This window comes from Mytilus galloprovincialis, chromosome 10, assembly GCF_965363235.1.
Source record: "Mytilus galloprovincialis chromosome 10, xbMytGall1.hap1.1, whole genome shotgun sequence".
Classification (NCBI taxonomy): domain Eukaryota; kingdom Metazoa; phylum Mollusca; class Bivalvia; order Mytilida; family Mytilidae; genus Mytilus; species Mytilus galloprovincialis.
In genome coordinates, this window is record NC_134847.1 from 54,444,023 (window position 1) to 54,458,929 (window position 14,907).

Consider the following 14,907-nt stretch of genomic DNA (forward strand, 5'->3'; position numbering starts at 1 on the left):
TATTTATTGAAGCTCAATGAAAGATCTAAATGATATATTTTACATTAATTTTGAAAGGTGTATACATTGTTTCGAGTTACGTTGTTTAAAAGCGCGGAGAAGACAACAAATTTAAAAACAATTGTGTAATGCATATTGATTATATCTTTAATTGTATTTTGTATTTTATTTCAGCTGAATCTGCCAGTACTGTCTTGTTGAGAGATGAGCCACAGAAATCCCACAAGTCTCCTCTAAGTCGACTGTCTATACTTCAAAAACTTAGAAATAGTGCAAAGTTTCACAGATCAAAAAAGGTATTGTATAGACAGAGAATTTATAAAGAGATTTGTATGATGTGTTTTGTATAGACAGAGAATTTATATAGAGATTTGTATGATGTGTATGTAGAGAATTTATATAGAGATTTATTTGATGTGTATGTTTCTTAGAATTCAGCTACTGTAATTATAGAAATTAGTATGTGCATTTTTTATTGTGATTTTGTCAATTTAGACATGTTAGAGAAAAATGCAATTTTAATTTTGCGATATTGAGATATATCCTGTTTATTTTTTATAAAAATTCAAAATTCGAATTTAAATTATTGTGATTATAACCCTATTGCATTTTTCACAATAACGAAAAACATTGCAATAATTTCTGAATTTACAGTATTCAAATTTATTAATTAAAAAAACATAACTCTATAATGCTGTGAATCTAATTCTAAGATATCATTGTTTGGAAGAAAAATGATACCTGTAAAAATATTAATTTTCATGCTTTTCAAGTTGTAAAAAGATATTTTGTGAAGTAGATTTTATACTAATTTACTAATATCTGATTCCCTCTTTCAAATAACTTGACCACCAAAAGCTACAGTACACAAAGTCGTGAGGATTTTCATTGTTACAAATTTTCTTAGTTAATAATAACATGTTCTCTTATTCCAGAGAAAAGATAAAGATGAAGACAAAGTCATTGAATCTTCACTGTCCAAACGAAAACATAAATCTCCTGAGGTAAGTGGTCTGTCCTTAATTGTATGATCCTCAAAGCAGACAATTATTGGATGACTGTGGATTTATTTATTTTCTTGGATTAAGGCAAACTTACATGTTAGTGGATATTTAATTTTGTGGATTTGCCAAAGTCTGTATACTACAAGACTATAAAAAAGTTGGCATTCATTGAATATTTAATTTTGTGGTTCAAATTTAACCATGAAATCCTCCAAAATTGGAATCCAACAAATAATAATAAATCCAAAGTAGTATTTTTCAGAAATGAGGGATAATTTTTTTAAGATTATATAAAGAAACTTTTTATTTTAAATGACTCTAAAAGCAGGCATTTTTTATTTGGACTTATTTTAATAGAAAAAAGGGAGACATGATTATGAATGAATTTAATTTATTTTAATATGTTTCTCCAAAAAGTACTTAAAACCACTAATTTAGTAAATTATAAATAAAAACAGTTTTTTTGTCAGCATGGTTCTAAATATCAGTACAAAATATGAATAAAAGATTGATATACATATAAATTTGTCATAGAGATACACATATACAAATTGTAAAATGGACTGTTACCAAATTGATCATATTCATGTTAATTATGTGTGTTGGCATTCTATTTTGGATTTTTTTTGTAACAATAAATATTTAAGAAAGATGAAATTGAGTTTTTTTGTACAAGATATAGAAGTAAAATGAAATTCTATTTTCATGGGTTGTTGGGGTCTTCGAAAATGCCCTACCATGACCCTGATGCACTTTATAATTCAGGATCAGCAATAAGAAAATCAAGTCATTCTACTTTTCAGCATTTTGAGAAGACTGAAGTAGAGTTAACCAAATTTAACAAACTGCCAATGGAGGAGATCGCTAATAAACTTGACATGAATCAGAAGTTCAAGGACATCAGTAATCAAAATAAGATTGACATTGAAGGCAATGTCAAGGTCAGTGCCATGGCAGAAATATTGGCATCCAAATTCCAGAGTCAAGCAGAACAAGCAGTAAACCAAACACCTGTCAAGAAACTGGTAAGTTTGTTTTTAAGGATTTAGGGATTTCATTATTTATTATAAAGAGGAGTTTCATTGGGAAAAGTGCTGCTATGAAAAAAAACATATTCAGAATAACCGATGACATTTCTAATGCTTAAAAAGTATGTATGTAAACAAGGAAATCAGATTGCTCGGTTATCATGGTTAACAGACAATGTTAACTTCAAGTTAAAAAAGAGATACAAGATACGAAAGAGAGATTTGAAAGTCAAAGCAAAACTAATAAAATCATGTCAATAAACAAAAAAAAATGTTGAAAAGAACAGTCTACAAAATACAACTTTAAAAAACTAAACAATTAGCATCACAAACCACACCAAAAAACTAAACAATTAGCATCACAAACCACACCAAAAAACTAAACAATTAGCATCACAAACCACACCAAAAAACTAAACAATTAGCATCACAAACCACACCAAAAAACTAAACAATTAGCATCACAAACCACACCAAAAAACTAAACAATTAGCAACACAAACCACACCAAAAAACTAAACAATTAGCAACAAACCACACCAAAAAACTAAACAATTAGCATCACAAACCACACCAAAAATCTAAACAATTAGCATCACAAACCACACCAAAAAACTAAACAATTAGCATCACAAACCACACCAAAAAACTAAACAATTAGCATCACAAACCACACCAAAAAACTAAACAATTAGCATCACAAACCACACCAAAAACTAAACAATTAGCAACAAACCACACCAAAAAACTATACAATTAGCATCACAAACCACACCAAAAGACTAAACAATTAGCAACACAAACCACACCAAAAGACTAAACAATTAGCATCACAAACCACACCAAAAGACTAAACAATTAGCAACACAAACCACACCAAAAGACTAAACAATTAGCAACACAAACCACACCAAAAGACTAAACAATTAGCATCACTAACCACACCAAAAGACTAAACAATTAGCATCACTAACCACACCAAAAGACTAAACAATTAGCATCACAAACCACACCAAAAGACTAAACAATTAGCAACACAAACCACACCAAAAGACTAAACAATTAGCATCACAAACCACACCAAAAGACTAAACAATTAGCAACACAAACCACACCAAAAAACTAAACAATTAGCAACACAAACCACACCAAAAAACTAAACAATTAGCATCACAAACACACCAAAAAACTAAACAATTAGCAACACAAACCACACCAAAAAACTAAACAATTAGCAACTCAAAACACACCAAAAAACTAAACAATTAGCAACTCAAACCACACCAAAAAACCTAGTTGGGATCTTGTTACCTCAGAAAGGGTAAGGTAAGCAGATCCTGCTCTACATGTGGTACCCATAATGTTGCTCATTGTTGTTCAAAAGTCATAAAAAGTCTCCTTTAATTCTCCAAGTTAAACAAAGTTTGCTTTAGCTCTCATTTAAAATGTTTTAAGAAATGTATTTACATAACAAATTCCAAAATTTATTTAAACAGAAGACTCCTGGCGTATTACTAGCAGCAACACCAGTAAGTGAAACCTGTTTCTTCTGTAAGAAACGTGTCTACCTAATGGAGAGGATGAGTGCCGAGGGTCTGTTCTTCCATCGAGGATGTCTCAAGTGTGATTACTGTGACGTTGGTTTACGGTTGAATAATTATAGTGCTGATAAACTGCCAAGTGGGGAAGGTAATAACTCTTTATAATTTGTAGATGATATTTAGTTTGTAATGCAATCACATAATTTTTACATGTATAAAGTTTTGATGGTAATAAACTAATTAGGTGTGGAATTTCTGTCTTAAAATGATGATTCTTTGACTAAAACATCCTTATAAGAATAAAGAGAATTGTGGTATAATTGCCAATAAGATAATTATCCACCTGACACCAAAAGACAAATACAAACAGCTAATAGGCCTTTATCAAAGAGCAAAACTTCTTCCGCATGGTAAGCTATAAAAGGTCCTGGATAACCAAATGTGAAAAAAATCAAAGGGAAAACCAACACCTATATTTGTGCTAAAAACAATATGCAAAAAAACAAATATTGCATTCAATAACCAACAACAGGCACGTAATGCTAGGCTCCTTACTTCAGATAGGCACCAACAAAATCTGGAAGGATTCAAAAAGGTTGTTTGGGCTTAACCCTCTTCTAAGTTTTGATCAGCCACACTCACTGAAAAAACAATGTATTATTTTACAGTAAAACCAATGTCATAAGATTTGTGAAAAAAAGAAATTATTCAATTGAATGAAGAAGTCTGTATTTAGAGAATATTATTATTTTTCAGTGAAGTTTTTCTGCTTCCGGCATTCCAGGTTAGAAATGAGATTTTCTAAATTTAAAAGAAAAAGAGGATACAATGAAGAAGAGGAGCAGATCAAGGTAAACATTTTTTACAAATTTTTTAGATTTTTTTCAGTAAAAAAATTGAGAGGGGGGGATAACCCCTACCACCAATAATCCATAATTGCTTGTTCATATTTGTATCAAAATAATATTTGCTTTCATCCATATTACACACAGAAAAAATATTATGAGGTGTCAAACATTCCAATAATCAATGCTGTGAATCCAATGACCTAATACAAATTGTAATAATTACCAAATACTGTACACCAACTTATTTTCAGGGATACTTTATTTTCACTTTTAGTCCTTTTATGCCCTTTTCACGATTTTCAAATTTACTTTATGAAGTATAATAAGGAAAGATCCAAGTTTTATATTTTTGGGACTATTTATATTCGCATAATTTTTCTACTGGCAAAAGTCACAAATAATATCTCTGGCAAAATTTAGTTGGTTTACAGAATACTTATGTATAATTACAGGAAAATATTCCAAAGGTTGTCATTGATGCTGGTCCGTCACCAAAACCTGAGAGGAGAACATCTCCAAAGAAAATTCCAAGTAAGTCAATGTGTTTATGATTTTAAATGAATTTGTTTGTATTGATTTTTTCAATCTATAACAAGACATACTGAGTACTACTTAGAAGTCAAAAGTATTGATAATACAGAGAAAAAAATTATGTTGTCTGTTGGATACTTTTAAAAGATCTGACACATGTGACATTAAGTACATCATGCACATAAGAGAAGAAAAAAAATATTCCCATGATAAAAAGATTTTTTTTGTTGCACTTTCGAAGTTTAACGAAATGTGTTGATTAAGGAAAAGAAGACAATAAAATTTGTCTATATACCAAAAATGATTCTCTCACAGTGTCAGAATTCATAGTTCAGAAATGTATTAATAGAGAGAGAGAGAGAAATAGTGAAAATTATGAAAGAAAAAATAGATATAATATGGACATAGTATCTTAAAAAAACCAAGAGATACTAGTATTAAGATAAAGCCCAACAGATTAAGGCAACGGTAGGTTATATAATTGCTATGTTCAAATCTAGTAAATCAATAAAGAAGACATATGAAGGTAGCAATCTACAACTGAGGAACCCCAAGAACTTCAAAATGTGACTACAGGGAAAGCTTCTCCTGCTATACATGTATCAGTTACTTAGCTAAATAACACTCCATCAAAATGTCAATTTGTAAAATTTGTAAAATTACAGATTAGATAATATATTATTTATTTTCAGCGCCATTAACCCTTCTATTACAGATTAGATGATGTTTTAATTATTTTTCAGCGCCATTAACCCCTCCGTTATCCCCACCTGATGATGAGCCAAAACCAAAGAAGACACCAGAGCGTATAGAGTTTGAGAACAGTATAGATGGTCTACAAGAGGAGTCTGAGGAGGAGCTTACAGAACACAATCTGAGGGCTTCCATGTCGTCTGATGCCTTACTACTGGACATGGATGATGACCTCAGTGACTCAGATTTAGAGTATGTATATGTATAAGTGTATAATCTTTTCGCAGAGCTTACTTATAATCTGTATTTATCTCATGTGTTTTTTCTTAGTTGAAATTCATTTTATGGATTTGATATTTGATACTTTTATTGATGCAGGATTTTTTGGGATTTGTATTTAAAATGTCAAATAATTATTTTAAAAAAGGGGGACTGTTACCAATAGAAATCTTGTGCAAGAATAAATGTTTTTTTATTGAAAATTCATTGAAACTGAAAAGTGAAATAGACTTTATAGGATGCAATTAAGTTTAAATATGTACTATCAGAAATGGAGACAGTAAAGTCAACTATTGCCTAAATAGGACGTTTCTTTAATAATGATTTTTAAGTCCTGAGATGCACATGCTATAAAAAAGGTTATTGGTCTTATCAATCTTCTCTTGAATTTTAGTCTTTGTATTTTGAAGCTAGATATTACAGAGATCTTTGAAAATAAAATTATTTGTATAATGAAAAATGAAACTCATATTTTGGGGATTTCGTTGGTAAGTGTAACACCATAAAATTAATTGCTCAACAAAACTTAAATAGTAAGACTTGTATTAAAAAGTGGTTCAAACTGAGAGATTAAGTATGTATGAAAATAAAGGTTACCGTCAGTACAGAAATTTGGTCCCCACAACAATAAATGAATCGAAAGTAGATAAGGTTTTAAAATGACATCACCAGTAATAATTTGCATTGTATTTTCAGTGATTTAATAGATTATGAGATGGCTCACACGCTGAGTCAATGGTAGGCTTTGAATGCCAGTGTGTTAAATTAGTTCTTGCTACATTGTACCTGGTTGATATTTGTTGATTTGTGTAGCCTAGATTTCTATCCCATCAAGAAACTGCACATGTTGATTTGTGTATTCTAGATTTCTACCTCACCAACGATCTGCACATGTTGTGCATCCATAAAATCACTTTGATATGACGTTGTTTATTATTTATGTATATAGTTGCATATAGTTTTATATTCAATATTGATCCCTTTAGTTAGTTGGTTTTAGAGACCAATTAGAAACAAGAAAAGATGGGTTTCGATTGACACAATTGAGCCAGACTTACTTCCCTTTTGTTGCCTTCATGCACATGTACAAAATCTTTAAACATCAGCCAAATTTGACTTGTTATACTGACAGCTAGACTTAAAAACAAATTTCTGATTTCTTTAAGCCTTGCTTGATTCATCACTACAGAGAAATAACTTTAAATCAAATTATGTCATATAGAAACCTATCTGTAAGAAAAACACACCACTCAGACTCCTGTAGAAAAATTGAAAAAAAAAAGTTTTCTAAGCATTTGATATCAGTTGTTGTTTCTAAATAAAGTTCTTTTTAAGCATGTTTGTTTGTTTGTTTGTTTGTTAGTCTTATTTTGTTTTTCTTCTTATATGTTCACAGCCTGTGTTGTCTTATATGTAGACTTGAGTCAGAATGAAATATTCATTCTTAGAGCAATAAATCAGTCAATCAACTAAATTTACTTAAAAGAAAATCATAAGTTATATGAAAAACAAATGAGAAAAAAAAGTGAAAATCACAACAAATTTATTTGCAATTTGCATATTTTAGATCAAAAAGGTCTTTATAAGCAGGCTGTGACATGCAATGTGCTTGTATTTTTGTGCAAGTTTGAGCAAATAATTCTTTGTTTCAGGAAATACAACAAAAAGAGAAGGTACAAGTGATCTGTTGTTCTCAGAAAATATAATGAACTCATTTTGGTTTACAACCAATTTCTAGTTTTATGGTTCTAAACTTGTTTTCAATGTTTTATACAATTTACTTTTGGTCAGTTGAAGATGAACGTCAAATAATAAAGAAAGCAGAATTAAAAAAAAAAAATATAAAAAATATAAAAATTCTGTAAAATTAATCATTCATAGTCAGTTTAATTGAAAGATGTAACACTTTTCTATATCATGTACATGCCCATCGGAATCTTAAAAGGTTTAGTGTCAAAAAGAGGAAACAGATCAGTGAATCTATTTATAGTACAGGCAACCATTGATATTTGACTGAGAACAGCAGAAATGCACAACTGATTTACCTCCAAGTGAATCCCTACACACCCTAAGCTCCTCATAAAGTAATGGAGTGCATTGTTTATTTTTCAGAATGAGATCATCATTAAAAACTTTACTTATGTTTATGTAAAGTATAAATTATTGCTATCTATCAATTAATTAAATCATTTGTAGCAGGGCTATTAAAACGTAGAAACTAAAATGAAAGGAAAGGGCACATTTCTTCAATACCTACAGTGTTCACCCAAGGACCTTTTAGCATTATGGTGATTTGACGTTATTGGAAATGATTTTCTATTAATTTTTATCTGGATTTTTAAATGAAAAAAAATACATGTACCAGTTATTTTATAGGCATAGTATGGATGGTGGACAGGCATCCACAGCTGTTTGAGTTCAAAAACTTCAGAACCTTTTAAACAATACTATTGTAATTTTACAATGTTGTTTCTAATGACAAAACGAAGATCAAGTTTGATTAAAAAAGTTAAAATTTTAAAATTTGTCTATGTGAAATCTATGGGGAGAACACTGACTAACACAATTAATTTATTTCAGTAGCTATATAATTCTTTATATTTTAATATCTTATCATTGCATATATAATAGTTTCAACAATTGCTGTTATTTATTGGAATTCTAAGCACTCAATCTAAAAGTTTAGGATTTAATACCACTTAATAAAATCATTGCCACTTCACACAATTTACATAATCTTTAGATTTAACTCTTTGCCTCTTGCTGCAATTAAGCCAAAGAGCCCATGTGTGCCTATGCAGCATTCAACCACCATCATTAAACCTATGACAGCATATTTTTTTTAATTTACATCTGTAATAATTCTTTGATTTCTTTTATTTTTTAAAGTGTTTATTTTATATCAAATTAATAAAACAATAATTCATAAAGTATAAAGCATACTGGTTTAAAATTTAAAAAAAACAAAACAATTATTTTATCTTTCAAAATGTTGAACTTTTGTTTGTGTTCTTAAATCTTTGAAAATGAATACAATACATATATTAACCATATTCTATCATTTAGGAATTTTATGCACATATTTGTTTTTTTTTTTATCTTTGCACTTCAATTTAACAAATCTTAGATTGGAATATTTAAAATTGACTAGTTAAAACAAAAAATAAAACTAGACAAATCAGAATGCAGACAACACAATGAAAAAATGAAAAAAGTTCAGAAAATTACAGGAAAATGTTAAGGAGTTATGGTCCTTGTTTAGTTGCATGTGATGTAAATGTAAGGGCTATGTGGTACAGAGGTCATAACTAACTGAAATGTTTATTTAAGAAAAGTTCTAGTACTTTATACAAAGTATTGATTTTAAATGTATCCAGGTAGTTTGTGATAATTTAAGTTATCAGTTTTTTGTTCTTGAGTCAATATGTATACAAAAATTTTGAAATAACCTTGAAGGACTACTGTTCCCCTAAGAATACAGTATGCAGAAAAAATGTCAATTTATTGTTGTCTTCTTTGTTTATTATCAATAATAAGATAAATTTGAATTCTGAATATTTTTTTTGTTATTCTTATTGTATTTTGCAGCCCATTAAAAACATGTTTAAATGTATTTATTATTGAAATAGATTGAAATTGGCAAATAGAATGAATTCAAACTATTTTTCAGGCCAAGCGATGATGAAGAATTGAATGAGGTCCTCAATGAGACTGTGGGACACAGCAAAGATCTGACTTTAGAGGAAGCTTTGCAAGTAGTGGAAACATTGAAAAGAAAGTCGCATGAGAATCTACTGGATGCTCTGAAACTTGAAAGTCAGATACAGTATGAAAAGATGAACAAACCACCAGAGGAGGAAGAAGAGTCAGAGGCTGGTAAGTGTAAAAAGTATTCAGTAAAAAAGGGGGGGATTGGGAACATTTACATATTCTTGAATTTAAAGATTTAGCATTTGTGATGTTAGAAGGGCTTCAAGTGGAAAATGACAGTCAAAGTTGAAAAGAATTAAATGGGGAGTAATATTATCAGAAAGGCGAAATTTAAAAAAGGTAAAGACAACAAAAGATTAATATTGTTTTAAGAGAGTTGTAAGCTGAGAATTATGAAAATGTCCATAATAAAATGATAATTAAGAGCCCATCTGTTTTACATTGTTCATCTTTTTAACTTGGGTGCATGTGTATGAAGAAGATAATTGTTTTATTTAATAAAGGGGGTACCACCAGCCACAAAAGTTTTCACCAACATAACTTTAAGAGAATTTGTGCCTCAAATATCAAATAAAGTAGATTATATCAAACAGAAAAAATAAACAAACAAACAGGGATCATAAAAACAAGATAAAAAGCAGAAAGCAAACATAACAAAAAAAATTTTTAAAGCAAGAGTACATCAAAATAATTGGAGAGGGTGTTTTGAATGTTTCTGCATTATTGCTTTATTCAATTGCCGAGAAAAAGCTCAAATCTGAAGTTCCATATAAAGTAAGAAGAATTCAACTGGGGTAAATTCCATTCTTATCTGCCCATTTCCATTTTGATGGAATAGCCCTGAATAAGTAATTAATTCTTGAAATGAATTTCAGACTCAGATACAGATGAACAGGATGATTCTACGAGTGAAACTGAAAAAGAAACGGACCCCAGTAAGGAGAGTGAACCTAGTCAACACAATGGTAAATTATCTCTGGTTATCAATCAGGAGAAAAGTCCATCAGCAATGAAATCAGCCAGAGCAAACTTCTTTAATACCCCACCAGAACCAGTCCGATTAGACCCATTTAAAATGTTCCCTGACATGGGAAATAAAACGAAAGAATTGAAAGAAGTGAAGAAATCCACATCATCAGAAGAGGAAGAATTCATAGAAGAAGAAATAATAGAAATTGAAGAATGGGAACAAATTGCTGATGAAGCAGAAAAGAAAATCAAAAACATTAATGGAGAACTGAGTGGAGAAGATCGAGAAGAAAATGTGGATGCTGATCAAGAAGAAAATATTGATGAAGATCAAGAAGAAAATGGGGATGAAAATCTAGAAGAAAATGTGGACGAGGAGCAGGAAGAAAATGTAGATGAAAATAAGCAAGATACTGGTGACGAGTTTGAAGAAGTGTTTGAAAGTGACAATGAGAATATGTCTGATGGTGAAAATGATAGAACTGCAGTTCAGAATGAATTGGAGAAATTATTGGCAGATTTTGATCATAAATCATCTGTCAGTAGTAGTGAACATATTATAAAAACCGACAGTTCGTCAGTTTGTGATGAAGAGTTAGTGATGTCTGACGATAATAGATATGTGATGTCAGAGGATAATCATGCCGATATTGAATGTGAAGAAGAGGATCATGTCTCCAGAAATAATTCAAAAAGGACAAGCAGCAATGGTAGTTCTAAAAATACAACGCAGGCTGTCTTAGAGAGTGTAAGAAATATGGGAAGTTCTGACGAAAATAAAGACTTCGCAGGTATTGACGATAGATTTGTGACATGTTCAAGAGGCAGGGGTAGAAATCAAACCCCTGGTAAGAAACAGTATAGGAACTCAGTCGGATCTGATTCAAGCTTTACAATCTCAACTCCAAGTAATTCTGCTCATTCCTCATTAACTTCTCTTTCTGAAGACAATAGAAAATATGGCGGAGATGATGAGCGGGAGGATGATACCCCAGATAATGATTTGGACGATGATATTTTCCGTCAGTATCAAGTGACAATAAGTCAGAAACTTGATGATGACGATGAAGAAGAATACTCAGAGGAAGTGACTCCTTGTGTACTTGATAATTTGGATGATACATTAAATGCTGAAAAGGAAATTGAAATGGATAATGAGCCGAAAGATGTTGATAAAAGTATTTATGAAACCCCAAATGCAAGTGTTACTAGTGATACGTTTGTGTCTGCTGGGAACTCAATAAATATGAATAATAATTATGAAAAGTCTCCGACTTTGGAATCTAACGAATCAGAAAGTTGTGAAAAATGTATCAGTGATGGTAGTGTACTCAGTTCTGATAAAAATAGTGAAACTATAAACCATGTGACTTCTCAGAAAAGAGTAATCTCCCCTCAGATCAGTAGTGATGGTAGTGAAATAAGCACTGAACAAAATGTTGTGAGTAATCAGAAAAAATTAATAGCCCCATTGATTAATAGTGATGGTTCTGTCTGGAGACCTTTACCCAAATTACCAGATCATTTAAATACACAACAGAAAAAGGAAAAAGTTTACGATAATGCAAGTCCCCGTAAAAGTTCCACTTCTCCAAAAATTTCAAAGAGTAAGAAATTACTACAAAGACAAAAGAAACTTCCATTAGACTCAGAAGAACAATCAAATAATGTAAAAAGTTCTGAAAGAAAATTGATTACAATCGATAAAAGTTTAGAGGATTTTAAAATTCCTTCTGCTGTGACCGAACATACGAAATCAGTTGGTGTTTTTTACAATGATGTTGAATATTCAGGTAGTGAAAGTAAGGAGAAAAATTTGTCTGTTAATGAAGGAAGAAAGCTGCCAGATATTAGCAATCTGAAGAGTAGAATTACTCCCCCTGGGTTCCAAAGTGAGTTCATGAGGAAACGTCTTGGATCTCCAACTTCGTTAGGATCAAAGACGCCATCTAGTCCAGAACCTTCAAAATCTGTTTCAACCAGTACTAATAGCCCTCGTGTTCTTTCAGATACCCCTGATATTATAAAAGATGTAAATATAAAGAAAACAAAAATCTCAGTCGACAAAACAAAATTAACGGCATTTAATAGTATTGAAGATAGTTCAAGTCAGAATGAAGAAGGTGCAAAGAGAAAAATAGGTGTTGATGTTAGTCTTAAAAATATAAGTCCCCCCGTCGTGTCAGTGGAACAAAAAAATATTGACGATATTCCATTTGCAGATGATAGTGAAGACGACTTTTTAGAGGAAAAAGATACATTTTATACTCCGAAAACATCTGTAAAAACAAAACCTGATAAAAAGATTGAATTACAAAATAAGGATGTCCGTAAACGTATCTTGCCTGTTCCACCAACACTGAGTACACCCAATGCTGATCATATCAGGGATCTTAAAAAGGAAGAAATTAGTAAAGCTAGAGAAAATGCTAGAATTAAAGCAAGGTTGAAAAGCGATGAGGAATTAGGATTATCAGACATAAATTATACCCCTATATCTGCTAAGAAAATTCAACGAAAGTTGCGCAAAGAATTAAGTACTGGGACTTCAAATACACCCAGTACAAGTGACATGGTTACAGATAGTGAGGAAAACAAAAAAGTTGGGATCTCACATTCTACACCTATTAATTCTGTGTTTAAAACACCGAAATCAAAAGACAAGAAAAAGAAAAAGAAAGAATCTTTAGATATTGTAGAAAGTGGACTATCAAAAGAATCTGATACGGAAACTCCTTTAAAATCTACAAAGAAAAAGAAATCCTTATTACAAATTCTCAAACCAAATAAATCTCCTGAACACAAAGAATTGAAGGAAAAAAATCGTTCATCTTCTACGGATACACTGGAAGAAAAATCAGCAAAGAAAAAGAAAAAGACTCCAAAATCTGAGAAGAAGAAAAAACGACAAAAGTCTACAGATATTGTAGAAATGAAAGATTTACCATCTGTGTTTTCTGAAAAAGTTAAACTTCGACAGAATGGGTCGCAGAAACGTCCATCTTTATTGCAGAGAAGATCTATGCCTCCCAGAGCTGATTGTAAGTTATTGTTTTAGATAAACTAGTCCAAAAATAATTGATTAGATTGGAGTTTTATTGGGAAGCTCTAAAAATTAAGCGTTATTTTCATATTAGAATTAATGAATATATGTTAAAATGATCTATATCATTTTTCTTATTTTTGGCTTAATATCATGTTTTCAAAAAGGAGGGGTTGTGTTTTTTTTTATTACTTTCAATAACATGTGATTTCATTTGATTTTGCCACATTTCATGCTTTGTAGTGTTTTCCCTTTATATTTCATTCTTTTTTTCAACTAACTAAATGACTTGAAGTCAAGAGATCATATTTATTTGATTAGAAGAAATGTCTAGTTATAGCCAATATCAGTAAAAAAAAAAAAAAACAGTCCTCATTTAGTAAAGGGAAAACATTTTTGAAGTTTTACCTTTTTTTTAATAAAACTGACAAACATGTTCACTGAACTATTGATTTGAAATATATATAAACAATCAGATATTGATCAAGCTTAACTAGTGCTTTTAACAATATAAATTGCATACATTTATTTCTACATAAACATGATATAATATGTGATTATCTTTGCATGGGTGATCAAAGATTCACAATAGAAAGTAGATACTTCATTGTACTTGTAACTGATACATCTTTAAAGAGATTTTCTATAGATTAGTTTATTGTGAAGTAAATATCTAGGTTTCTTAATGATTGTACTAATTTGGAAGTAAAGGAATAACAATTGCAATAACTATGTCTGAAAAAGAGAAAAGACCTATTTTACATTTGAAAGGCGAAAAGAAAAAAGGTATTTTTCTAAATTTTTAAATGACCTTTATAATGTTTTGTTTGGAGAAAAATTACGAACTATATTTTTTTATCAATAAAAATATATTTTATCAATATCTGATCGTTTATATATATATTTCAGATCAATAGTTCAGTGAACATGTTTGTCAGTTTTATTAAAAAAAATGTAAAACTTCAAAAATATTTTCCCTTTACCATGTTTACTAAATGAGGACTGTTTTTTTTTTACTGATATTTTTACCCAAGTATATAAAAATTATAGTATTGATAAATACATTGAAATCATTAATTCATTTAAAACATTTCTATTTGGTAATAATTCATGTACATGGATATATTGCTTAAAAATTGCAATAAAATATTTCACACAAATATTTCTGAATTTATATGAACAGTTATGATGTAAGTTGTTGTTTAAACCAAACTTACATTGTTATGTTGCCTTCAGCATATCTAAAAAATATTTTGTATG

At 30.3% G+C, this 14,907-nt stretch overlaps 1 protein-coding gene across 10 annotated transcripts in view; it reads left to right on the forward strand.

Moving 5' to 3' along the window:
- The window catches only part of LOC143047864 (uncharacterized), a 60,048-nt gene that overhangs the window by 34,077 nt on the left and 11,064 nt on the right, over positions 1-14,907 (forward strand). For 7 of the 10 annotated variants that reach the window (XM_076221173.1, XM_076221179.1, XM_076221178.1 and 4 more), the window contains exons 12-21: positions 175-296; positions 936-1,004; positions 1,808-2,029; positions 3,529-3,721; positions 4,330-4,424; positions 4,874-4,952; positions 5,696-5,897; positions 6,621-6,662; positions 9,595-9,800; positions 10,511-13,645. In XM_076221173.1, coding sequence (XP_076077288.1) covers positions 175-296; positions 936-1,004; positions 1,808-2,029; positions 3,529-3,721; positions 4,330-4,424; positions 4,874-4,952; positions 5,696-5,897; positions 6,621-6,662; positions 9,595-9,800; positions 10,511-13,645 — 4,365 coding nt within the window. Of the gene's footprint in view, positions 1-174; positions 297-935; positions 1,005-1,807; positions 2,030-3,528; positions 3,722-4,329; positions 4,425-4,873; positions 4,953-5,695; positions 5,898-6,620; positions 6,663-7,576; positions 7,598-8,036; positions 8,073-9,594; positions 9,801-10,510; positions 13,646-14,907 lie in introns of all 10 variants that reach the window. The other 3 variants (XM_076221175.1, XM_076221174.1, XM_076221177.1) reach the window with 3 other exon arrangements.